Source organism: Chelonoidis abingdonii, chromosome 19 (assembly GCF_003597395.2).
Source record: "Chelonoidis abingdonii isolate Lonesome George chromosome 19, CheloAbing_2.0, whole genome shotgun sequence".
NCBI classification, from domain to species: domain Eukaryota; kingdom Metazoa; phylum Chordata; order Testudines; family Testudinidae; genus Chelonoidis; species Chelonoidis abingdonii.
In genome coordinates this window covers 42,672,201-42,700,110 of record NC_133787.1, presented here as the reverse complement: position 1 = coordinate 42,700,110, position 27,910 = coordinate 42,672,201, and the positions used below count along the sequence as shown (strand labels likewise).

The following is a 27,910-nucleotide window of genomic DNA, read 5'->3' as shown; positions in this document are numbered from 1 at the left end:
AAGAAAGCTATTAGGTTGATTTGTTCTTGACAAATCCATGCTGACTTTTACTTATCACCTTATTATCTTCTAGGTGTTTGCAAACTGATTGCTTAATTATTTGCTTCATTATTTTTCTGGGTATAGAAGTTAAGATGACTGGTCTGTAATTCCCAGGTTGTCCTTATTCCTCTTTTTATAGATGGACACTATATTTGCCCTTTTCCAGCCTCTGGAATCTCACTTGTCTTCCATGACATAAATGTTTCCCAATCTTCACTCAAAATAAAGCATGCCAGCGCACCTGCGCCAAACCCCCAGAATCACCAGAGAGTCAGTTCTCCCACACAGCTGAGGATCCCAAAGGCTGGGTGGCCTCTGTGAGACCAGCAAAGGAAATGTCACCCAGCCTCAGTCTAGCCTGAGCTGAGGACACTAGTGGGTGTGGCTCTTTCCACACGCACAGGATTCCCTTCCTTCCCTTCCAGCACTGAGGGCTCTTATATAGAGTGGGAGGAAGAGGAGGGCCTTCCCTTCTTGACAACTGCCACTGTCTCTGTGATGACAGACAGCTGTTCCCTGCCAGCCCAGGGACAAGATCTATATACCCTGTCACTGGCCTTGATCAGGATCAAGATTCCATTATGCTACATGCTGTACAAAACACACAGAAAGACAGTCCCCACCATGGAGAGGTTATAATCCAAATGGGTTTTTAGGAGTCTTAAAATCAGTGAAAAGCTAGACAAGTTCTTATCTCAAGTGGTTACTGAGTCATATTATAACAGCATACATAAGCACTGATATATAAAGGCACTGACTTCATTTCCAGTATACAGTAAATCATGGTTTGGTGGGAAGAAAGAATGAGCTGAGATTTTGCAGCCAAACTGATAACTTGCACATCATTTTCTGACATACAATTACAGAGAGGGTTCGGCCCTTTGTACCGCAGACAGACATGGTTACAGCCAGCAATTTCTATGGAATGCTAAAGATTTAAAGAATATACATATCTCTAGACTACGGACATTCTCAGTTGGGAAATATATAATTTTGTAAAAAGAGTACTCCTTTAATTCATCTAATTCCTCTTAACATTTTGAAGAAAACAAGTTTTACAATGGCCCTGAAGTTAAAATCTGACAGTCACTTATCTCACACAGAATTTTGTTTTCATATAATTTTTTCCAACAAAGGCAGTATCATACTATGTCTCTGAAGTGCATAACAATCTGTCAAGCATTTTGAAGTGCCTTTTCTTGCCTAATTCAAATGGCACTGGCCTAAGTCTTAGTTAAGATATCTGTGCAAATGTTCTTTTTCTAATGAATAAAAATTGTTTACTAAACGATTAAGCCTTTTCTGGCTTCTCAACAGTGTATTTAAACCTTTTTCACAAGAGCACTCTTTGCTTTTCACAAGACTGTTAGTACTTCTAACTCCTATTCTGCTAACAATGAGGCACAGAAAATACACTGAATGAACAGAATACGGGTATCAGTTATCTAATTTCAACATCATCCTGCCTGTAGCGTTACAAGGAATTATTTTTGCCACCTGTGGTGTGTGACTGCCGTGTACCCCATCAGCTGCTGCTCCCAAGCATTCTACTACTACTATACCCCTGCAGAAAAGCAGCATGATCTCAACACCATAGCAATGCCATGGATACTGGCACAAAGCACAGTAATATTTAGTAGGAAATACCCCACGGTAAATATATAAAGGCTGGCTAATATTGTTACGTAGCGAGAAACAGTAACAATATTAACCAGCTTTTATATACTTACCATGGAGTATTTCGTGCTAAATATTACTGTACTTTGTGCCAGTATCCATGGACCCACTGTGAACCTGGGATATTCCTTGCATTGAAATATATACCAGCCTTGAAAAAAAGGGAAATATATAAAAACCTTTATTAAAACTACATTAACAGCCTGATTTCCACCCACAAAACCCACAATATTCATAGTAAAGTTGCAACTTGTCCTTAAAATTTTTCTTCCTGAGGCTTGGCATGTCAGTATACTGAAGACAAATTCAGTTTGTCCACTGTTCCTCAGTGCCTGATTAAGGACTGTCTGAACAGCACATAACCAACAGCTGAATGTAAGTGACAGTTTTAGTTCTTATTTCTTGGCACTTGTGGGTTGCAGTCAGACCTTTACCATCATTTGAATGCAATTTTTGTATTTAATTTCACAATGGTTTCTTTTTTTGCCAGTTCTGCAATCTAAAATTACTGCTTTTCCCACACTCTCTTTTTGAGGCTATGGCCTTTGGCAAAGAGAATGACAGTGAAAATATTTATAAGTCATAGACCTGTCATAAACTCCATCCAGGCAAAGGATTGGTAGTAATGTCCCACTGCCAGACTTACAGACACCACTAAAGAGCTTCAGAAATTTTCGGTTTCAATAAATTTCTAATCAACCAATTTCCCAGACCAACTAATCGAGCTGTCCAAGTCTGCTGGATGTCGGTAAGGCCACACATTGCTTTTTAGCCAGAGAGCAGAACCCATTATGAATAATGCTAGAGTACACGTGAAAGAGATTGTCCTTTCTACAACTTATGGCCTGGAGGCTTCAATATTTCATTGGCCATAATTCAATTTGCCCCTTCTTAAAAGATCTGCTTCTGTGACCCACTCCCCACCCTTGAAAACATGCTCAGCTAATAATTTCCGATTAATGAAATCAATTACTAACCTCTCCCCCAACCCTTACTATTCCCTGATTGGGCCAGAGAGAAAAGGAAGCTGCAACTAGCTGGGGAAGAACAGATATGGGGGTAAAACAGCAATAAAAAGTAATTACATAAAAATGCTAACCATATTACAACTGTTAGTTTCTTAGCCCAGTGGGCTTGAGCATTCCAAGTATCTGCCATTGTCTGTGCTCAGGCAGACAAGAATAAAAAAGACAGAGGAAGGATCTTACAATAAGATTATTAAACCAATGCATGAAAAATAAGAGTTGTCATTACACTGCAAAGGGGGGAGACAGAGAGAGAGAGAGAGAGAGAGAGAAAAACTCATTGAAATTTCTTTCTGTAGATTTGCCTTTGTGATCTGCAAGGTGCTGTTCTCCTGCTTATGCTCTGTTACCCTGGCAACATACTCCTGTAAAATAAAGATTATTAAAGCGCATATGATTATTCGGCCACTGAATGAATGAGGCAGCGCTTCTGAAACTTCTTATCAGAGAAATTCAATTTTAGGACAAATTGTGTTTTTGCTGCCTCTCAGCTTCCCCCTCTCTCCCACAATACCAATAAAATCATCATCGCCACAGCTGTACATGATATCTTGTCACTAATTCTTTCATGCTTTTCCTTTCCCATTCCAGGTTTTATTTGAATTCCATAAAAGCAGGTGCTTTCCTTGGTTTGTGGGATTTTTTTTTGGTAGGTGGCTTTTTGATTTTTGGTAACTGGAGCCTATTTTTCTTCTGATACACACAGCTACAGATAGCAGAGCTAGGAAGCCAGTCAGTAACTTGCTCCTGCCACACCGTAGTAGTTACAGGAAAGATCCCACATTCAGCCTATGGTCAGAGAGGCCATTAAGAGTTGCACACTTACACAGCAGCCGCTCCTGTCCATTCCCTTCCTCCTGAAGCCTATTTCCCTTTGTGCTCCATGTTGCCTCCGCTCTATTTTAAGTTCATCTCAAGAGTGGATAGTTTGGAAGCCTGATGACTAGCCAGTCTATGATGATTTTCGGCTAATGCCTTCCCTCCTGGGCACTTCATTGCTGGCGACAATACTCAACTCCAAAACTATTTATTGTCCCAGAGAAAGACATCCTGCAGTCCCTTACAGTTAAAAACAGGCCGCTGCCTTTGTAAGGCTGACTTAGATAGCACATAACACTGAGCTGGCAGACATCACCTCATTGCTTGTGAATCAGTCTGAAAGAGTCTCTCTTAGGTACTTTTGAGGCACCTACCACTGAGGTAATGTAAACACTGTTTTGTTACTATGGCAGTTTATGATATTTCTGTACCACAAATAGATTGAATTTTTTGTGTTGTCCAAAGGTGCTTTCTTCTCTCCAACTGCCCATTATTATGTGTGTTTGTATTCTGGTAATACTTGGAGCGCTTGCAGCCCCGTTGTGCTAGGGACATACACACAGAATAAGAATAGAAGACATTCCCTCCCACAAAGAACTTACAAACCAAATAAGACAAACAAAAGGTCCCATACTTTTTTCTCCTTTCACTTCTTTGTTTTCTCACAACCTCTCACTGATAACTGTCATGGCTTCCATTAAAGACTTCCTCTAGTATCTTGCATTTCTCTGAACACCAACAGACTTGGGCCTAGTCCACAGGGAAGCCAAAAGTGGCTGACACAGACAAAGTGACAGGAGGTCCACCTTCCCCTCAAGAGGATTTCATCTGCCAGTGTGGGTGAGAACAGCTGATATGAATGTTCATGGTGGAGGGTGTTACTTCTGTTAAGGTGTGCGCTGCAATGCCCTACAAATGTGGACCAAGAAGCAATGAAGAGGTGCCTTATAACAGAGCACAGAAAGTTGACATGTACTAAACTTATGAACCAAGTCAGATTCAGAAACAAACTCATCTCCAGGCCCTTTTTTCAAGTAAGAGTCTTTGTTAGTCCAGCTTTGCAATATTTCTGATTAAAAAAAAAAAGAACTTTTAAGTTATTCCAAAGAAACATTCTCACACTATTTTTACTCCAAATTTCAATCACTTGCAGAATGCAACACATGAACCGGAACCCTGGGTACAGGCAGACAGCACTGCAGAAAACTTGCAGGTGTTAGTTACTCCCAGCATTGTGCAGCAGGTGTCACTACAGCCCCACAGGCCTGAAGAATTTCATAGTTGGGGGTGCATGGAGAAAACTGGACACAGAACAACTAAATGGACAATGGACTTTACACTGGTGAAGAAAAAGGCTGTGACACATCTACGTAAGAAGGGAACAAACACTGATTACATGCCAAGAAAGTCACCATCCCAACAGATAAGAGCTGAGTTTTCACAGGGGGCGGGGGAGAAAGACTCCCTGTGCTCAGAGTATCTTTCTTCAGGCAGCATGAGGAGGGCGAGTGGAAATCACAAGCTGGGCCAGCCTTACTCCTCTAAACAGGTTCATCTCATTATCACGTCAACTTGTGCAGGCTGCACTCGACTACAGGAAAGAGGAGACTGGAAGAATAAGCACTATAAAACTGAAGTCTTTCATTTTAGAAGCCACACAAATTCACTCCAATTACTGTCACAGTCACCACAATGGAGAGTGGGAGGCACAGGATTTGTTGCTGCACTCCATCTTGCTATTTTGGGGTGTCTCTGCTCATGTAGGAACAGTGAAAACCTATCCCCTTTACGGTACTGCACCTTTTAATATCTCCTCTTTTTTCCCCATGACGTTTAATTAAAAAACCATGAACCTTTTAAACAGCTGACTGAAAAATATAAAATTGCACTACTCCATCAAAGTTTAACATCTCCACATTCTGAGAGCATGGGGAGAATGCAAAAGAGTATACTGGGTACTTCTCTCACCAGAAGGCTGGGGACTGAGAATTAAAAATCAGGCCAAGGTAGATGCATCTGATTCACCAAGCACAAAGGATTCTGCTCCTTCAGGTAGCATTTAAGAATGTATACGGAGTCAGAAAGGAAATTTCTTCTTTTAATGATACCAAACTCAGAATTGTTCCTGTTTGTCTTAATGGATAATAATTATGAGCCGATGCAACTAGTAGCCTTTGTGTGCCACTATTAATGAGCAACTGAAATGCCCACTGGATGAGGCCATCTCAGATTATGAAAGGGATGACAGCATATTTCCAAAGGGAGCAGTAAAAACGTCCTTGACTGTTCCTTTGGACTAATTTATAGGGAAGAGTGGCCCAGTGATCAGGGCAATAAGCCTTTGAGTTTGGAGAGCTGGGTTCAATTCCCTTTTCTACCACAGACTCCTCAGATGATCTTTGGCAAGTCCTTTGTGTCTCAGTTCCCAGCTATAAGAGCATTGTTCTACCTCAGAGAGGTGCTGAGCACATAAATACATTAATGATTGTGATGGGGCATGGCAAGGAATGCACTACCCCATTAGGAGCCACAATAACAACCACTTGCATGGAATCAAGGAGGCTCCCTGCTGCTTTGGGGAGTTCTGAGGTAAGGGCCTTTAAACTTTTTTCCAAATGCTCCTTTCACGGGGCTTCATTATATGGAAGCACACTTATGTTAATTGGTGTGTTTGATCTCTCATGGCCCACATCCGAGCAGCACCATTCGCTGACAACCTGTTGGGATGAAGTATGGCGAGGTGTATCTGCAGTACCACACCTGGCCATCTGGGAGTGCAAAGGGTGGCTCATCCCTTTACAGAGCCATACACATGATAAAGGAACCTCTTGACTAGTATTTAGTTTTTCTAACGTATGAAGAAATATTGTGCTAGTCTTAACTTCTAGATTCGAATGAAATTACATCCCTAAATACTTTACTCACTACAGAACTCACTTGCTTGCAGGCAGCCCAAAACAGATCAATCACTTGCCTGCATTCTTATGGCATCTGCCTGTTTAGTCATCCAGGCCTCCATCTTAGCTATTCACAGCCCACTGTTTAAAAACAATTGTTTAGTATTTCTTTTGTTCAGCTATCGATCCCAAATGTGTTCAGGCCATTTCAGAGAGACAATGTTGTCTTGTGATTAAAGCCAATCCATGTTCTATTCCTGCCAATGTGACACTGAAAAATTTATTTAATCTTTTTGCCTCCATTTACCCATCTGTAAAATGCAGCAACTCCACCAACCCAACTCTGAAAGCACGTTAAGATCTTGGAGTGCAAGCTATATATAAGTATGAAGTCTTCCTATCATATTGTGAAGGCCTATATTCTGCTTCTCTCTGTCTACATCTATCAGCTGCTGTCTTGCTAAAAGGTTTGACCAGAAGTTAGTCACAGATGACCAATCCATCTTGATGAGGATATGGCACTGTCCACCAACCTCATGTCTCTTCACATCTCCCTATCATCAAGGCTCAATCTGCAGGGACCCCAAAGGCATCACGCAGAGCAGTGACACTTAGACCTCAGTGGTTCAGGAGCCAAATTTGTGATCAATATTACCCAAAAGATCCACCGAAGTGTGAATCCATCGTTTCATTTAATATTGTGTATATAAATAAAATTCTCTCCGCAAAAGGATTGACCAAGTATTATTTTATCGACTACAATTGGTTAATAACATAATAAAAGCCTCCTGATTGGTTAACAATTAAAATCACACAGTGTTTTAGTGCCCTGTGCTGCAAAGAGCCATAGCAGACACATTAAAGAGCCACTGTCACTCGTGAGCCTCAGTCTGAGTATCACTAACTTACATTAGACAAGTTACCACTGATCCAATAGCTATGAGATATTGTCATCAACTTCTGCGTTAGACTCTGTTCTATATCAGCAACCACAGAGTTTATAGACACAGAATAAAAAAAAATATAGGCCTGCAAAGGACCTCAAGAGGTCATCATATCCCACCCCCTGCGCTGAGGCAGGGCCAGATAAACCTAAACCATCCCTGTCAGGTGTTTGTCCAATCTGTTCTTAACCACCAATGACGGATATTCCCCAATCACCCCTAGAAGACTATTCCAGAATATAAACTATCCTTACAGTTAGAAAGTTTTTGCTAATATCTAACAAGTCTCACTTGCTGCGGATTAAGCCCATTACTGCTTGTCCCATCTTCAGTGTACAAGGAGACCAACTGAACCCTGTCCTCTTTATAACAGCCTTTATTGCATTTTAAGACTGTTAACAGGTCCCCCCTCAGTCTTCTTTTCTAAAGACAAACATCATCAGTTTTTTTTAACCTTTCCTCATAGATCAGGTTTTCTAAACCATTTATCATTTTTGTTGCTCTCCTTTGGATTCTCCCCTGTTTGTCCACATCCTTCCTAAAGTGCAGTGTCCAGAATTGGACACAGTCCTCCAGCTGAGGCCTCATGAATGCCAAGCAGAAAAGGACAATTACCTCCTGAGTCTTACATACAACACTCCTCTTATCACACCCCAGAATGATATTAGCCTCTTTCACCACTCCATCACACTGTTGACTCATATTCAATTTGTGCCCTACTATAACCCCCTGATCCTTTTAAGCACTGCTTCCACCTAGCTAGTTATTCCCCGTTTTGTAGTGGTGCACTTTATTTTTCCTTCCTATGTTGAGTACTTAGCATTTATCTTTATTTAATTTCATCTTGTTGATTTCAGACCAATTCTCCAATTTGTCAAGTCTTTTTGAATTCTAATCCTGTCCTCCAAAGTGCTTGCAATCTCTCCCAGCTTGGTGTCATCTCCATTTTATATTTTAGCATGGAAAACCTGGGATGACCATATACACTCCAAAAATATATGAAATGTTGAAAATAGTTAAAAGCATAAACCTTCCCCCCAAATCAGATCCCATTCTCATATTTTGTTATACATACAGTATGAAAAATAACTGGAGCAGGATGGGGTGAGGATTAAAAGGAAAAGTAGGTCCAACCAAGGCACTCTAATTAACTCATCAAAGACCAGGCCCAGAAAGGAAGTTTCTCATAACACACACGTATACTGTAGCAGTAAAAGAGGAGATAAGTAGTCCCATAGGCATTTTTAGGCAGGTTTACAGAATGCTCTGCAAACAGAGAGTGATGACCCCTGAAGAGCACAACACACACTTTCTTTGGTACATTCACGTGCAGCAAACAGTACCTGAAGCTCTGCCTCTAGTGTAGCCACCTTCCACTCAGACTCTCTCTCCAGCTCTTCCATCTTCTGAACTAAGACACTATTCTGGTCACTCAGGTCTATTACGTAGGACTGGAAAAGCCTCACCTTCATCTGTAAAGGGAAAAAGTAGCTCAGCTGTAAATCATGAATATCTATATGACAGTCGCATGCGAATGCCCCAACCAGACCAGGGTCCTCTTGTATTAGGTGCTGTATACACACATGTAGTATGAGACAGTTCCAGCCACAAATAGCTTACAAACTAAAGACAAGTGTGAGAGACAAATGAAGAGACTAGAGATGGAAGAACGAGGACAACTGTGACAGGAACACATGGTTATGCAGACTTGCTAGGTGCACCAAGTAGAGACTGAGTCTTTTAAAAAGAGGTGGTAATAAGAAGCAGTGATCTCTCCTGCTACTCTAAAAAGAGGTTTGCATGACCATGTAATGAAGTTTGGACTGAAATACTAGATATCCAGCTTTCGACAGCGGGTACTAGAAGGCCTGGTGGAAACATAAAGAACGAGTATTGTTCTAGTAGCTGTGAAGAAAAGGACCCCTCTTCCAAAATGGAAATCACTAGGTATCTAAATGGGCCAGTCCCACAGTCTGTAATTTAACATTTAGGAATAAACAGCGCAGAAACCAGACTAATTAACAGCTTTGTAAACCAGTTCATGGCATTGTTAGGCTGTGTCTGCACTGGTCAAGGAAAGCTCCATAGAAACCTAACAGGAAGTACTGTGGTGAAACATTGTGCTCACTGTGGTTTTTCTAAGGCACTGTAGCAGTGCTGTCAATGTGGTCTGGCTTTGAGCTAGCTTCTGCTTCCCCTCATTCATGTTGGCTCCCTTGACCTTCCAGCCTGGTTTGGCTACTGCAGTGACTTGGCCCTCTGGCTACATCATTAAAGGTAAAAAATTCAAAACACTAGAACAAGAGAGTCCAGTGAAAACGCAGGGTTTTTTGGTGCTAATCCAGCTTTGCCTGTGTACCTCTTGGTGCTCCAGCAGCAACTACCATAGCAATTAGATTACTTATAAACTCCACAGTTCAACACCGGGGTATGTGTACCACAGTTTGGGAAACCCTGTTATAGTGGATCTCTGAACCAGGACTTTCAAAGTAGGTGTCTTCAGATGTTATGACACATCAGCAAAACCCCAGGGATAGAAGCCAGTGTTTAAGTGATCAGAGTGCTAGCTTTGCTGCTGGTTCACAGCACTCTGCCACATAGGGGCACCCACTTCCTGTGAGAGCCTTAGCTAAGGAAAACACTGGAATGGGAAGCCAGGAGCTCAACATCTGTGCTGTCCACTCTATAAAATGCAGAGCTACATGGGAGTGTTCAGGTGAGTTGGACAGCCAATGCAAGCCCCCCTGCAATTGCATTGGCTGTTCAGGCCTGCTGAAGGATGATAGAAGGGTTTTCACCAATTAAGTTATGGACAAACAATCCACTCAATGAAATAACTAGCATTAAACACTCTGAAAAATTCATTATACAGTTTATCTAACCGTGGCCTTTTTCATAGATGCAAGTTGACAAAAATGTGGATAATTTCCCTTTAAAATAGCAACTCCCATGGCAGCTATCTATAAAGGAAATTCTTGTCATAAACAATTCCACTAATCTTCATAAAAGACAGCATGCCAAAAGGTACAAATTAGTACACTTAAGAACATTTGAACATAGTCTACCATTTGTAATCTTGTTCACACTTAGTATGGAATACCTTGGATTAAGGCTAGAAACTGCAATGAAAAACCCCACAAATATTTGTGATACTGTAGTTAGAAATGCCTTGTTGTTACTCAGACAGCCATAGGTATGAAATGAAGTCTCAGATGATAAGAACACAGGAATTACTATACTGGATCAGACCCAAGAACCATCTAATCCAGTAGCCCATCACAGGAAGGTACAAGAAAACCGTAGTAGACAAACGTAGGATAATCTGCCCCCTGCATTAGGTCTCGCTGTGGTCTCTAATAGATAGATTGGCTTAAACCATGAGGCATGAGCTTTAATACCTATTTGAATTTTAGCATTAATTATAACAATTCTAGATCATCTCAATGTCCATATACATTTCCAATCCTTTTTGGAATTTTGCTAAATTCTTGCCCTAAATGACTTCTTATGACAATGAATTTCATAGTCTAATTACATGTTGTGTAAAAAAGTATTTATTTCTATTGGTTTTGAATTCAGCACTTTTTAACTTAATTGAATGTCCCCTTGTTTTTGTGTCATGAGACAGGGAAAACAGAAGCTCCCAATCTCCCTTCTCCAGACCAAACATTATTTTATGTACTTTTATCAGGTCCCCTCTTATTTGTTGCCTAACTGAAACGATCCCAATCTTATCAATTTTTCTTCATATCAGAATTATTCCCAGGCTCTTGACCCTTCTTGGTGCTCTTCTCTGAACATCCTCTCATTCTGCAATATCTTTTTTGCAGTGGGTTGACCAAAACTGCATACGCTATCCAGATGAGGCAATTGCACTGATTTATAAATAAGATTTTATAATGTTCTCTGATATTCTCCATTCCATTCCTCATGCATCCCAGCATCTTTGACTATAGCTGCACATTAAGCAAAGTTCTTAATTGAGATGTCTGTAATGAGATGCAGGTCCCTTTTCTTTAGTCAATACAATTAATTTTGAACCCTGTAAGGTGTATAAATAGTTTACATTTTCTCTCACCAGTATACTACTTTGCTTTATTGACACAATTTCAACATAGACAACATTTCAAATTTCAAGAGGATTTTTTGTTATATTGCTGCCAAAAGTGCCTATTTCAGCTTCTAGACTGCTTCCCACTTATGAAATGTTCTTTGCCTTATCCCTTTGTCACTGTGCCTCAGTCATTTAACAGCTGAGAATGCCAGATTCAGGACAAACTGCTAAGAAATATGGCAAACTCACTCCACACTGTTGATTAATCTATCATTAGATTATATCAAGCCAGTAACAAAAGTCAACTTCTGTCTCACCACATTGGTTAACAAGAAGTCAAAAATGCAGCCTCCTTAGGCATCACAACCCTTACTTCACCATCCAGACACTAGACTCTGATGAGTAGTTATTGAAAACCAATTTCATCAATCAAACAAAGGGTTCTTCAAATCCCAAGAGACCAGCCATACATATAATCATTGCAAAGTTCTTATATCAGGTTTGTAGCAGTGACGTTTCAGACTGCTGGCTTGTAAAGTCTCTGGTAAATTCCAAAAGATTGGAAACTCCTCAGTCCACAGATCAGAATGCTCCTTCTAGATGCAAGTCCACAGTCCAGAGAATCAGAGCAGAAAAGAGACACCCTGGAGATGTTTACAGGGTCTTTTATACTCGCTGCCTTGTGCCTGGAATTTTATTGTACCAAACAAAAGCCCACAGCACAGTTTGTGGAAAATTACTGGTGCAATATGGAGTTCAGGGTCACATGAGCACGTCACATGCTTTACATGGCTTACTGACTCACAGGGGCAGCCATTGGCCACTTGGAGGCTAAAGCATCTGCAGGAAGAGCCACCTGGGTGAAATGAGTTTCTTCCATGGCCAACTGTGAAAGTTAAAGTGTCTTTGATAGGCCATCAACTTGAATAGTCCATTCACAGTATGCTGGTTAGACTGGAAGTAAACTACCTTGTGGGTGTTATCCCAGGCCTTTGTCCTGTGACTACTAGCTTTTGTACTCTCTGACCAATATATCGCACATCTCATTGTTTCACATGACCCAGCCATCTCAGTTGATACTCCTTCAGCTATTCTGGGAGCACTATTGTTCATACTGTTTCATTGTGTAGCCTATCAGCTTTCATTTTACCCAGCATCCAATAAGCACTCTCATTTTGGCAGTGTGAAGTAGCTGCTCTGCTCATTTTCTCATTGGCCAGCATTCCAACCTGTATGTCATGGCTAGTGTAATCATGATCTTACACACTTTGCTCTTTAGTTTACTTAGCATACTCTTATTGGAGAGAATTCCTGTCAATTCCCTCCACTCACACCAAGAGCTCTTCATGCAGCTCCTAACAGCCGCATCCACATTCCCATCATACCTCAACACTGAACTGAAGTATTTAAACTATCACATGGTCTTTAACCCTGTGCCATCTAGTTTTACTGATTTCTTGTTGTGTCTCTCAAACAAGCTTTACATGTATTTCCCATTTGTCAGCTGATTCCTAAGCCATTTTTTTCTAATGCAGTCCTTCATAGCTCCCACTTATAAAATATCCTTATGAAATCTGGACTGCTCTGATGACACTATGAAGGGTTCAGTCTTGATCCGTAGTTAACATCTCCTGTTTGGGGAAGGGTTGAAGTAAGTTTGAGATTTCTTTCCATTTCTCTTTTTTCCAAATGGGCAGTACACCACTTAACTTCACAAGAAACTGCTGTTATTTGGGAAAAGCTATTGTCCGGATTCCTAGCCTTTTAAGTCTTATATCACTCTCATCAAGTGTAGGAAGGATTACTCTGGTGGGAAAGCCTAACCTTTTATAATGGCTCATTGTATAAAAATTGACATTTAGAAAACAATTCCTCATCTCCAACACATAGAGATTAATTCAGACACGTGGCTTGTGTATTTAGCTATTTTTCTGTATTGACTGCTTTACTGTTTTCTTCAGAGATAAAACCTCCATTTCTTCAGCCTGTTGTATAATGACAGATAACTGTTTTCTAAACTTTGTTTATGTGGAGCAATGACCAAATCCAGGGTCTAGATACCTTAATGCTACTGAAAAGGATATGACCTAGAACAGATTTCCACCTGAAGCTTTAAAAAGGATAGATGAATGCCAGTTGTGTTGTTACCTACATATTTAATTATATGTTTATTTGCCATATATGTTCAGTCACTGGATGTCTCTGTATGCTTCAGAGAGATTCAGGCAGCGTGTGGTTCCTGGTAAACAACAAAGACAAAGGCTGGTACTGAAGCTGTGTAGAAGCCAGTTGCAGTTGTTTTATGTAATACATGCCTTTAAAAAGATATGTGATACCATATATCATGAAAGACCTTATATTCTCCTTATGTTACTGGAAATACCAAGGTCAGTTACATTAACGTTGGTAAGTCTATTCCATAGACATAACCTATAAAGAGAGGATGTATAACTAAGCTCCCCCATGCTCCTCTCCCCAGGTCATATTTAAGAAGTAATTATGAATTTCTTAACTTTTCTAGGTTTAGCTCAGAACCTGAATATTCCACAAGCCTAGCTCTTTGTAACGGTACTGTTGCTCCTCAGCAAAGCAATACTCGATAATGGGGCCTTGAACTAGGTCTATTTCCACTGCTGGAGAGAAACTGATGTCATAGAATCAGGTATGGTATAAAAATGGTTACTTACCTTTTCTGTAACTGATGTTCTTTGGGAACTGAGTTTAGACATGTATTGCACTCAGGTGCATTTGTGCCGAATGCACTAGTTGGAGACTTTCCCCGCACAGCAGTGTGACGCATGTGTCCTACACCTCCTCATGGAGCCCCATGCCCTATGCCTCCTCTTGGCCCCTTCCAAGGCAATATAAGGATAGCATCACCCCAATGCCCCTCAGTTCCTTTGCACTGGAGTGAGTGGCTTAAGACTCCACTGGAGAGAGGATGGAGGGTGGATTGTGGAATACATGTCTGCACCCACATCTCAAAGAACAAGTTACAGAACAGATACGTAACCATTTCAAATTCTTCGAGTGATTGCAGATGAGTACTCCACTCAGATGACTCCCAAGCAGTACTGTTTGGAGGTGGGTTCAGAGTCTACCTGAACAATGATTAAAATACAACTTTGCCAAAGTTCACATCCAACCCAGAGGCCATTGTGACTGCACTGTGCTGAGCAAATGTATGTACTGAAGACCAAAACAGCAGCCCTGCAGATGTCCAGAAGGGAGCATCCTTGAGGAAACCAATTGATGGAGCCTGGGCCCTTGTAGAATGGGGTAAGAGTCTTTGAAGAGGAGGAATATTGGCTACATCATATGGCACTGTAATGCAGGAGGTGGTCCAGTGAGAAAGTTTGTTCTGACATTGTCAAGCCGTTCATGTGATCTGCATAGGACACAAAAAGGCAAGGAGACTGAAGGACTTGGACCTGTCCAGATAAAAAGCCAGCACTCTCCTGATTTTTAAGTCACATAGACATTCTTAGTCTCTGCTAGCATGCAGGTTTGGGAAGAAGATCAGGAGATATATTGCCTGGTTTAAATGAAAAGCTGGTCCAAGATAAAAACTTCAGGTATGGTCGTAAGCTACTTTGAAGAACATTGTAGAAGGAGGACCCACCATCAATGCTTGCAGATCAAATGTTCTCCTAGCAATATTATGGCTATAAGGAAAGCAGTCTTTTGACTTAGGGGAAGCCAAGAACAAGTTGCCATAGACTCAAATGGTGGGCCCGTAAGGACTTCTAGTATGATACTTAGGTCCCAAGGGGACACCAAGTCCTTGATGGGGGCAGGAGACAAGTCACACCTTTAAGAAATCTAAGAATCACAGGATTGGAAAATACCAATCATCCCTGGACAGGAGGGTGGATAGCTAAGATCTCTGCAAGTGCATTCTCATGGAACTCAGAGACAGGCCTGGTTACTTCAAGTGTCAAAGATACTCTGCGATGTCTTGGATCTTTGCTGCCAAAAGTTGTATCCCACAACTAGCTGATGAGACGGAAGACTGTTTCCACTTGGTCAGATAAGCAGATATCACTGATTGCTTTCCATTATTGAGGAGGATCTCCTTAACCACTGCAGAGTATACTCTTTTTCTTGGTCTAGGCACCCAGATGCCAAGCTGTGAGATGGAGGTTCCCGGAGTCCAGATACAGTATTTGACTGTTCAGTTGCAAGAGGAAGTCTGGGAAAAGAGATAGAGGGTGAGGAGGAACTGAAAGGCTGAAGAAATCTAAACACCAGCACTGTCTCGGCTGGGCCTGTGCAATGAGAATAAACTTGACGTTTTCCTGTTTCAGTTTGTGAATGACTTGTGGAAATAGAGGGATTGGAGGGAACATTTACATGAGACCCGGTCTCCATCAATCATTGAACCTGGACCGTGACCTGCACAAAAACAAAACTGGTGACACAGGTTGACAGCCCAGCTCTATCCCAGGCATTTGACCTGAATCTTGAGGAATGTGTGAGCCCATCTTTGATGAAGAGGATGACGAATCTCTCCTTGATTTTGAATGTCCCCAATCTGGTTTTGGGATCCTCTTCCAAGGTACCTCAGGGGATGCAGATCAACAGCTTTCCCTTTTCAGGGAAGAATCAGAGTCCAGGGGTCGGATCGCTACCACCAACAATGTGGAAGAGGGTTAAGGGAAGCTAGTCCTGCTGGCTGAAGTGGGTCCCAGTGCCAATACAAGCTTCATAAACTGTCCCAACAGATTAAGGCCTCTTGCAATCTGCATTCCCTTTTTTGAAGGATCAACATATGTTACATCTCTCCTTACTGTTACCTTTACCTACCCACAGCAAGCAGCGAGCATGGGGGTCAATGTGGGGGATAGAGACTCCACTCAATGGACAATGTTTGGAGCCCAGAGAATGCTGCATCCCACATGGGGCTCAGCACTACAAATTACTATAAAAACTAACTAGCTAGAAATTATACTAGACCATGGGTACTAACTATTAAACTTTTTACAAAAAGAAGTCCCAGAAATACCAGTGTGACAGAGAAAATAAGCATGAGGAGGAGACTTGCACATTGGGAGTTCTGACTAAAGTCAATGGCAGTAAGAAGGATCTGCGGGGAGCCTGGGGCGCCACTGCCCTTGTATTACTTTAGACGTGGCCACAAGGAAGTGAAGGTACATGTGCCACCTTCCCCCCACCCCCCACACACACACAGGTACTGCTGGGAAAAAGTCTCTAAGTTGGTGCCATTGGCACAAGCACACCTGAATGGAATTCATATCTGCAACCACTCAGAGAAGAACTAGTCTATTTACACTAACATAAGAATGGCCAGACTGGGTCAGACCAAAGGTCCATCTAGCCCAGTATCCTGTCTTCCAACAATGGCCAATGCCAGGTGCCACAGAGAGAATGAACAGAATGGGTAATCATCAAGTGATCCATCCCCTGTTGCCCATTCCCAGCTTCTGGCAAACACAGAGTAGGGACACCATCCCTGCCAATAGCCATTGATGGACCCATCCTCCATGAACATATCTAGTTCTTTTTTGAACCCTGTTCTAGTCATGGCCTTCACACCATCCTCTGGCAAGAAGTTCCACAGGTTGACTGTGCATTATGTGAAAAAATACTTCCTTCTGCTTGTTTTAAACCTGCTGCCTATTAACTTCATTTGGTGACCCCGAGTTCTTGTTCTTAAACCAACAGGACATAAGCACCTTCAGAAACCTCAGCTAAATCACCCTGAGCAGCCACTAGGAACCTGTATTGCTGTCTCAGGATTCCAGCTGCCATGGAACTTTTCCTCCTGCCTGAGCTATCCTGGCTCTTGACTGGAGGAGAAGAGCAGCAGGAGATTCACCCTTAGCAGATTCATCACACTGCCTTCTACTGACCTTGGAGGATTCGTCACAACACACATTCAGGTCCTCTGATCTAAATAGTAACAACAGGGCCAATAACTTTGATCATAAATTAGAATATTCAACAGACCCTATTGACATGGGACAAATGGGTATGATTTACTGCAACAGTATGCCCCACATACTGTACCATATTCCTGTAACATCTCTAGATGTACTGCCACAAATCTCATGCACAGCACACGGTTTTCTTGGAGCGCCAAGATATTGCCCGTGGTCTCCTCCATATCCCAGAGGAAATTCCCCAGATCTAATTTCACTTTAACAAGTGACACTGAATTCTCTAAGTTTCATTATGAGTGTCAATATAGATCTTTAAGAGAATACACAATATACAAGCTTCTGTTTCTAGCTGAAAGGAAAGACCATATTTCAAATTGAATTGTAAAAGCTACCCATCTAGATCACATTATCTTTGGTATCATGAGATTAAGCACAATTTTAAATTCTGTTGTCTTTTTTCCACAGACCCACTATCCATTGAAATCACTCTGCATACAGACTGGGGGGAGGGGCGGGTACAGCTACAGATGTGAGCATAAGGTAACTTGAATAGAATGTTGGGGAGATATTGTGTTATCACAGTGAGGAGCAAGATTTTCTCCATATCATTCAAAACAAGGCTTAGCTCCCTATTAAAAGAATAATAAAAAAATATCTTCAGAATATCATGGGAAATGGACTGGCCAAAATCAGGAAGTGAATGGAATTTTGTATATTTCATTGTTGTGGTTGCAAAACTGCAGTGAAAAATGCATTTTCAATGCACTTGTGTACATTTGGCTACTCCATCTGAGTGGATCCATGGAGTTTGGAACACACAAGTCCACAGCCAACAAAGTGGGGAAGAAGACTAAACAGAGGTTTCTCAGGTATTTCATTAACTCAGAGAAACCTACAACAGTCCAGTAACTTAAACTGAATGAACAAGAAAATACAAACTTACTATTTGAATATAATATGAAGTTACTTTATGGGACGACACCATGGGATAGAATGAAAGCCTGATACCATAGAGCTAACGGTGAAAACCCAGCCCCATTAAAGTCAATAGCAAAACTTAAAAAACATAAAAAACTTCAGTGGGGCCAGGATTTCACTCTAGATGTGGAAAAGGTTTATTAGCTAATCTTGTCCATTTCCTTTTTAGTGCCGAATTCCCTGCGGTATGTTATCCAGTGCAATTTTAATTGACACAGTCAATGGGGCTTTCCACATTTCCCTAGCAAACTTTTCTACAGTCTAACAAATCACTCTGATAGGACATATTTCCTAATATTCAGTCTTAAATTTTTTTAGCATATTTTGAATCCATAGCTGCCAGTTGCACCTCTTTTTGTCCCCATTCTAAATAACTGCTCTCCCTTCCTTGGTGTTTACACTCTTGAAATGCTTGCGGATTGGAACAACCACCCTTCAGTTAATTTTGGCAAGTTAAATATACTTAATTCTTTCCATCTTTATCCATAAATCATTTTTTTCCAGCCTTAAATGCACTTCTACTCAGAAAAGTGACTTTAAAAACAGCATTGTGGAGATCTGTTTATCATCTCTCAGTGACTACTAGATCACATTTTTCAGGTGTTCTTCTAGCTGCCAGTGCCTCAAACTCATCCCACAAGCTTTTATTCCTGAGTGTCACTATCAATAATAAACATTCAGAACCTTGTGTTCTGAAAGCCCACCTTGAACATGCTCTCGGAGACATCTCTGTCACTTCAAGTCCCTCCTGAAAAGTCCTTTCTGCCATCTTGCCAGTGAGAAAGGAAGGGAAGAAAACAATAGAATCATCGAGGCGTACATGCCTTACATGTGTAAGGCCATGTCTAGACTACGCGCCGTATCGGCGCGTTAAAATCGATTGCTCGGGGATCGATATATCGCATCCAATCTAGACGGGATATATCGATCCCTGAGCGCGCTTATATCGATTCCGGAACTCCACCAACCCCAACGGAGTTCCGGAATCGACATGGCGAGCCGCGGACATTGATCGCTGCGCGATGGTTTGAGGACGGGAATGAGTAAATCGATTTGAGATATTTGACTTCAGCTCGTTATGTCCGTGCTGAAATTGCGTAATCTAAAATACGATTTTACCCGTAGTGTATGGACCGCCACTAGTGTCTTACTTATTGCCTTCCCTCATCACCTCTCTCTTTTTTGTCTATGATCCTCACTTATCTACACCACATATGGACATGCTGACACAAGCAGTCACCTGATGAGGGAGCCTGGTCTATTTGTTTTTTGATGTGGCACCTACCACAATTTTAGGTAGACTAATATAATAAAATATCCTGCTTAATTCTGCCGTTCATTACACGCTGTGCAACCTGCTACTTCATGGGTTTGGCAACAGCTGTGACTAACTACAATTTCACAAGCACGATTCTGGTTGTAGGATACACTAGAACAATTAGAATAGTCCAGCTCACTCAGTCTTGCCTCTGGCAGAGTCTAAGCAAATTAAACGTAGTTGCAGTGCTTTATATCAGTTAAATACTGTGAACAAAGTTCCTCCTCTACCTTTGGTGGGTCCTTGTTATTTGCAGATTTGTTTACCTCAGGTGGTCTTCGCCCCTCTTGTGGAAACCCACAGTCTGGGGTCAGCTTCCTCCTGTGTCGATCAGGGAGTTGGGAGGTTTGGGGGGAACTCGGCCGGCCCTCTACTCGGGTTCAGCCCAGGGTGCCTGATGATCGCAGCTGTTTTATAGTTGCCTCCTGTAACAGAGATAAAGACCTGCGAATGACAGCATTACAACTCCCTGGACTACATTCCCCATGGTCTCCTTCGCAAACACCTTCTTCTATCCTCACCACAGGACCTTCCTCCTGGTGTCTGCGCATAACTCTCTTGTCCTCCTCAATCCTCCAAGCAAGACTCTCTCTCCTTCTCAGCCTCCTTGCCTTCTTGCTCAGCGCCTCACGACATGCTCCTTCTCCTCTGGCTCGCTGCTTCGCCTGACTGGAGTGAGCTCCTTTTTAAACCCAGGTGCCGCTGATTAGCCTGCCTTGATGAGTCGTGCCGGTGCTTCTAATTAAAGTAGCTATCTCTACTGCCTTCTAGAAAGATCTTAATTGGCTCCAGGTGCCTTGATTAACCTGGAGCAACTGCCATTTGGTTACCAGGGTCCTAGGGATTTGTTTAGCCTGGGGCTAACATACCTGTTTCTCTGTACTTTACTGTAGCCATCTGGCCTTGCCCCATCACAATACACAGGACAGCAGATCTGCTGAATAAGGAAGTGTCATTTTCACACAATTCCTCTTAGAGTAGAACTGTACTTTAGTGCAGACCCACAAAAATGAGTAAAATTCCTCCAAATTTGTCTTGTTTCTTATTTTTAGCACTGAATCATTATAGGCGCCTAAGAGGCTTAGCACTGAACTCCCAGCCACGACGCCTTATGATAGCTTTAAACCACCTTTGCCCCCATCCTCTCAATTTTTGGCTTCTTGGGGGGCTGGAGAAACCCCCAGCAGGGTTATCCAAAGTCCCCCACAGTCCCTGCTCTCTAAAATGCCATCTCACACTCAGCCACATTCCTTATGTAGGGGCTTATGAAGAAGTCTTCTGTAGCCAGGTATGCTTTTAGAATCCCTTTACACTGCTCCAACCCCTTTACCTGGAGTACGGGGCCACAGCAGGGCTGAAAAATCTCACTCATGCGATTTACCCTCTTCCAGATCACTAATGAAGTCTGCCTGGCAGAATTTGTTCCTTATAAACCCATATTGTTTATTGCATATGGTTCCCTCATCCCCTAGATATTTACAGATTTGTTTCTATTACTGTCCCCCCAAACCCAGATGCTGAAGCAACACTAAACAGATGGTAATTGCTAGGATCATTCTTTCATCCACTTCTGAAGATCAATACCACATCTGCTTTTTTCCAATCCTTTGATACTTCTCCAGTTCTCTGTTACTTTTCAAATATAATAGCCAGTGTTTTTGCTAAATTCCATTAACTAATTTCCTTTACATCCTGAGATATAGGTCACCTGCAACCAGCAGTCTGTATAATGTCAAGTTTCCTACATATTCTCTTAACTAATTTATCCCACATCTTTATTTGAAAAGTCTTCATTACTTTTTAATTGCCTGTACCACTTTTCTTTCTTTTCTTGTTAAAGAACCATTTATATAGTCAGATCAGTAGCTCAGTCATTTTAGACTTCTAGCTGACTCTCCTTTTATTAATGGAGGTCTTTACTTCCCTTCGCCCCCTCCTCCCCCCACACCGATATACAATGCAAGTAATATCTCTTTTATTCCTCTTCAGCTCTTTGGCAGAGTTTACTCAGCCTGCTTTATTGCTGCCCCTCTTTTCCACGTAAATCATAACTGAATCTGAATATTTTTGTTCATTTCTCTTCCTCATCTTCATTCCAAATCAAGGCCTCTTTATATTCTCAAGTCTTTGAGCTCCATTAGTCACTTCTTGTTCCCTGTATTTTTCTTTATCAGAGAAATTATAGTCTGTTGCAATTTAATTATTATGGTGTTTTTAGGTTCTTCCTGTCTTTCCACATTCATGCTTTTTAATATTTCTTGCCATTGCATCAGGTTTTTAATTTCTCAACATTTACCCTCTTAAATTCTAATACACTGGTACTACTCCATTCTTCGAGACTCCTCAAACCGCCTCCCCTCGCACTAAGTGTGGTAGAGTCAGGCATTCATCTTAGTGTTAGGAAGCAGAGTCAAGATGGTTTTTCCTCTGGTTGGATTCTGTCCTGTTCGCCAACCTGTAGATTTTAAAATGAGGCAGTTTAAGGGAGGTGAGGGGGGACAAGTTTTTCACTCACCCCTCTCAAGTGTTCCACCAGCACTAGATTATTGCTGGTACTCTGCTTCCATTCAAGTCTTCTGAACAGTTAATGGAAAGTTCCTACCAGATATGCGTTTGGGAAAGAAGGAAACCAGAAACTTCACTTAATTATTGTGGACAAGATGAGTGCTAATCCCATATCTGCCTGTAGTAAAAAATCATTGCTTTTACTATCTCTCACCTCAAACTACTCACCAGATTTATGTTTCTACCAAGTTATAATGAAATCAAAACTGTGAGAGATCTGTTCTGATCAGATCATTTAATTTTAAAGTTGGTTTGTTTCCTTCCATGCAAGGAAACTTCTTGCAATGTGTTTTCAGGGATTCTTCAAGGATATGTTATCATGTTTGATCAACACACTTAGAGTACTCACTCATTTCTCAGTGAAGAAAGCCTGAAAGAACATGTGCAAACCGACTTTTTTGGAAAAAATCTCTGCAAAGAGCTGAGGGAGTTTTTCTAATATACACATATATATGCATACACATAAGAAGAAACATTTGGTTATCAGAAATACTCTTCCACTGCTGAACACTTTTAAATAAGTAACAAACTACACACTCATTTGATATGGAGCACAAGAGCCTACAGGGATTCCAGTGCAGCAGAATATAAAGCAAAGAGTACAAAAGACTGCTGGGAGGATAATGTAATGTCAGATGGGCTTAGATGTCTTCATCCTGACTTTGTTAGAAAATGGTAGAACACTGTGTTTCAGAATGGATTTTCAAGGGAAACATTCTACTAATGTTTGTTGTGGTCTCTGCTGATTTTGATTCTGGGATGTCATTTTTATTAATTAATGTATAAATCTCTAATTCATCTACCATCTCACAACCCCAGATAGGCCTATAATATTCATTATTCATTCTACTCTAAGGTCGGTTAAGCAAGAAAAAAGGAAAAATTGTTAAAATGGCTGTCAAGCAGAACTCTCTGCTGATTGCTGAGTATGTTAACAAACTTACATGGTTTGTATGTCTTGGAGAGATTCTAGATGCAAAAATAAAGAATTTAAAAACAGGAAAAGTAAGGTCAGCATCCCTGAGAAGCAAAAGCTCAGGCATAATTCATAGAAATGAATATCTAAGGTTTTGGTGCAACTCTAGCCCAAGAGACAAAAGAAAGGTGCAAGAGGGAGATGAGAAGACAAAGTGAAAAGAAGGAGAAAAATCAGACTTGCAAAAGAAGTAGATAATATTATTTCCTAAAATATGATTATATGCTGGTAAGTGATACAGTAATAAAAGTATCGTGAGGTCCCAGTTTATTGTGTCTTAATGACTTTCAGAGCAAATTTGCTCAGTTTATAAACCAAAAGATGATTTTTCCACCTGCTAGCTCTGCAGTTTCAACCTGGAATCTAAAAGTCATTTGTGTTCTGCGATACCACCAGTGATACACATTCTGCAATCAAAACTTAAGTTAACAACTCCGATGATGATGACTGAGCCACAAAATAATCCAGCTCATTCTCCCATAGCTATATCAGCTCCGCAGAACCAAGTGGAGAGGGGGAAAAAGCAACATCCACAAAATAATCCAGGGCAGTAAAGAAAGCAGATGTGACTTCATTGTGTCTCAGGTAAGATTTTAAATGACATACAAATTCCACCACATCAGTTTAGAACTCTGTGATGGCTTTATACCAAGACAAAAATACACACACACACACTATGATAGCATTAACTGGAATATCCTGTTGAAAAGTCCCATTTAGAAAAAACAGACTGTATAGTATGTTCTAATTAAACATAAATCCATGCACCAACTTCTTCCTGGTGAGATTTTAATAAAGACCTAGAATAGGCTCCAAAAGACAAAAATCTTACATTTCTGGCATTAATATAATTTCCGCAGTAGTAGAAGATCCAAGATTTCAAAACTGGGTACATGCTTCATAATGAAAAGGGTTAATAATAATGCTATTACCAAGAACTGCAAATTAAAGACATTTTCTACATTTGCACGCCACTCAGGCCAACTGGAGCTATGCCTCATAAAAACAGACAGATGACAAGGACAGACAGAAAAGAAAAAACTCTTATTCATGTTCAGATTTTGTCAATAGTTACTATTATCAAAAGAAATAAGGAAACAATGGGACCATAGTACAGAGGTGGGCAAACTATGGCCCAGGGCCATATCCGGCCTTTCAGATGTTTTATTCCAGCCCTCGAGCTCTTGCAGGGCAGTGGGGTCAAGGGCTTGTGCCACACAGCTCCGAGAAGCAGCGGTATAGCCCCTCTCCAGCTCCCACACGTAGGGACAGCCAGGGGGCTCCGCATGCTGCCCTCGCTACAAGTGCTGCCCCCGCAGCTCCCATTGGCCAGCAAACAGGGCTAATGGGAGCTGCAGGGGCAGTACCTGAGGACGGGGCAGTGTGCAGACCCACCTGGCAGTGCCTCTGCATAAAAGCCGGAGAGGGGACATGTCGCTGCTTCCAGGAACTGCTTGACATAAGTGCTGCTCAGAGCCTGCACCCCTGAGCCCCAACCCCCTGCCCTAGCCCTGATCCCCCTCCTGCCCTCTGAACTCCTCAGTCCCAGGCTCCTGTAGCCCAGAGCCCTCACTCCCCAACTCACACTCCAATCCCCTACCCCAACCCGAAGCCATCTCCCGCACTCTGAACTCCTAATTTCTGGCCCCATCCCGGAGCCCATACCCACAGACAGAGCCCTCACTTACTCTTGCACCCCGACCTCCAATTTTGTGAGCATTCATGGCCCACCATACAATTTCCATACCCAGATGTGGCCCTCGGGCCCAAAAGTTTACTTACTCCTCATATAGTAGCTGATTTAGCAACAAGTCTTCTTTCCCAGTTTTGCTTCCTGTTTGAAATCTCCTATTCTGAAAACAAGGCAAGCTCTAGAACAGTACAAAGTATTCTCATCATCAGGTCAATGTCAGACAAAGGAAACTAGGAGAAAGCTTCCCAATTTTTTAAATTTAGTCCAATTAAAGCTAACACTTTCAACCTTCATTATGTTGTGTTTTCCAAACACTTTAAAATACTAACTACAAAGTGCTGAGTGTGAGAAAAGCCAAAAGCAATCTGTTAAACCTTGCCAAGAGTAAGAGTTGTCCCTGGGGAATTGGCTAACATTTGGTCACATGGTCCAACGTATGTTACACCAACCTTTGTCCTATACCAAGGGCTTCCTTTAATCCAATTGTTCAGATACAGCCTGACATTATTATCCTAGATCTCATTACCACATTGCAACAGAGTAGACTGTAGGTTCTGAATCAGGAAAATAGAACAGGGTATAAAAACAAAGCCAATGCTGGTATGTCCTACACTTTCAAAACCCTCTGACAAAATGCATTCTTATAAAAAAAATGGGACTCGACCATCTAGTCACCTCACCAAACAATACTGTCTACAGAAACAAAAGTCATGTGCCACAACACTGTCAAGAAAAAAAAGCCCAGCAAAATCCACCTCCTCTTACCTCTTTAGGGATGACCCTCTTCTATATGACTAAGACACAGCTGGTGTCAAGAACCTGCCTGCTTATTCCACAGTTCTAGCTATAGACATGCTGTGAAACAATATATACTAACAGGTCCTGCGATTCTCAAAAGTGCTTGTATGTGTATTCCTCTTGTGAATAAATTTACTATGCTGGCTTTTAAAGTATGTATCTGTATCTCCTACCTCTTCTTTTTGAGGAGAAAGGGCAATAGTTTAATTCCTTGCACAGGGTGTTTCGACCAAGTAAGCTTAGTCGGATGATGAAAGATATGGAAAATATCTCCACATAAGAAATTGTGTATGGAATAAATGATAAGTCACTACTTCAAATTATAAATTTTATCATCTGGGTCCCTGTGGCCCATACAGCCACAATCACGCTAAAATATACACAATTACATCTGAAGCAAAATGTCGGGGGTCCTACTGCAGGTTCTTCAGCAATTTCGTCTTGTGAGATAGCTGATTTTGTCTTGTTGTTTCACAGGTTTGTGTAGGGTCACTGAATCTTCTGGTACATAGGAACTGTCAGAGAATCACATTAGTGGTCAATCTAGTCCAGTATCCTGTTACCATCAGTGGCTAATAACACCAGTGGCTGAGAAGAGAAACTTTGCAGCAGGCATGCTGAGAAAAGAGGATCAGGCTGTCGCTGGAAGCGGTGTGAGGAGCTGGGAATACTGGTGCCGTGCATAAAGACCTCAGACCACACCATCATCACCCCGACTGCCAGAATGATGCTGGAGAGGACCCTGAAAGACGCCATTCCACTGCCACTATGCCAAGAATCACAAGCAGAAGCCAGACAAGGGCAAAGTGTTCCAGATGTCCAGCAAATGGGATACTAGTAACCACTTCCTCCCCAGGGGCAGCTTCACCAAGTTCGCCGACTGGCGGTTCATTCATTGGGCCCGACTCAACTGCGTTCCCCTCAACGGAGCCATCTGCCGTGGCAACCGGGACAAGCGCTGCTGGGAGCGTGGGTACACCAACGAGACCCTGTCCCATGTTCTATGTGGATGCAAACAGCACTCCAGAGCCTGGCAGCAGCACCAAAATGCCGTCCAGAACCAGCTGGCGAAAGCCATCCCATTGTCCCTGGGAAAGATCACCGTCGACTCTGCCATCCCTGGGACAGACAGCTGACTGCGACCAGACATCATCATGACAGACACAGAAAAGAAGAAGATCCTCATGGTAGATATCACGGTGCCATTTGAAAACAGGTCACCGGCCTTCCACAAGGCCCGAGCACAGAAGGCGTTGAAGTACACCCAGCTGGCTGACACCCTGAGGGCCCAGGGCTATGAAGTCCAGATACATGCCCTGATCATGGGAGCCCTAGGCTCATGGGACTCCCACAACAAGCCGCTACTGAAAGCGGGCGGAGTCAGTCAATGCTACGCCCGGCTCATGGAGACAGCTCATGGTGTCCAACACCATCCAGAGACATCTATATGGAACACATAATGGGACACCGTCAATACCAGGTTGAGTAATCGAGACGGCTGACCAATGAAATAACCTACTTCCTTCCCTGACGAACCAAGGGACGCACCCCACCCATATACTTATTTGCAACACCGATACCGACTTGGGCTCAATACATTCCATGGGTGGCGTACCCGAGCCCACTTATCCACTGACACTCTAAAAACTTCTACACCACAATCTGGGTCTATTTTGGTTATGTGATATGTATGTATCTCGTTATCCTTGTAACCAATACCTGTAATCCCTCACAGCTCAAGCCTGACCCCAGATGTACAGTACCTTCCCTCTTAACTTGTGTATATTTAATTTTAAACATTAACTTATATAAAAAAATTTAAATCCTGCTCTCAGGTAAGTTTCTTCTGATCCCAAAATAGTTTATAAGATAGTTTATGACCTAAAGCAGGAGGATTTGTAACCCTTCCAAAGTTATTGTATTTTTGGAAGTGTACTCTAACAATTCTGGATCTTTCTATTATCTATATAAATGTCTAATCTTTTTCTGAATCCCACTAATCTCTTGTCCTAAATGACATCTTGCAGCTGTGAATTCTGCTGGCTAATTGTGCGGTGTGTGAACACACATTTCCTTTTGTTAGTTCTGAGTTCGCCACCTTTGAATTTAATAGAATGCATACTTGTTCTTGTATTATGAGAACGGGAACTATTATTCACCTTATCTACTTTACCTATACATTTATTATTTTGTATTTTATCATCTTCCCTCTTATTTGTCT

At 41.8% G+C, this 27,910-nt stretch overlaps 1 protein-coding gene across 1 annotated transcript in view; it reads right to left on the bottom strand.

Moving 5' to 3' along the window:
• LOC116838685 (uncharacterized) overlaps window positions 1–27,910 on the bottom strand; it is a 383,139-nt gene that overhangs the window by 239,326 nt on the left and 115,903 nt on the right. The window contains exon 3 of the mRNA XM_075073854.1: window positions 8,748–8,876. Within this exon, the coding sequence (XP_074929955.1) occupies window positions 8,748–8,876 (129 nt within the window). The remainder of the gene's footprint in view (window positions 1–8,747; window positions 8,877–27,910) is intronic.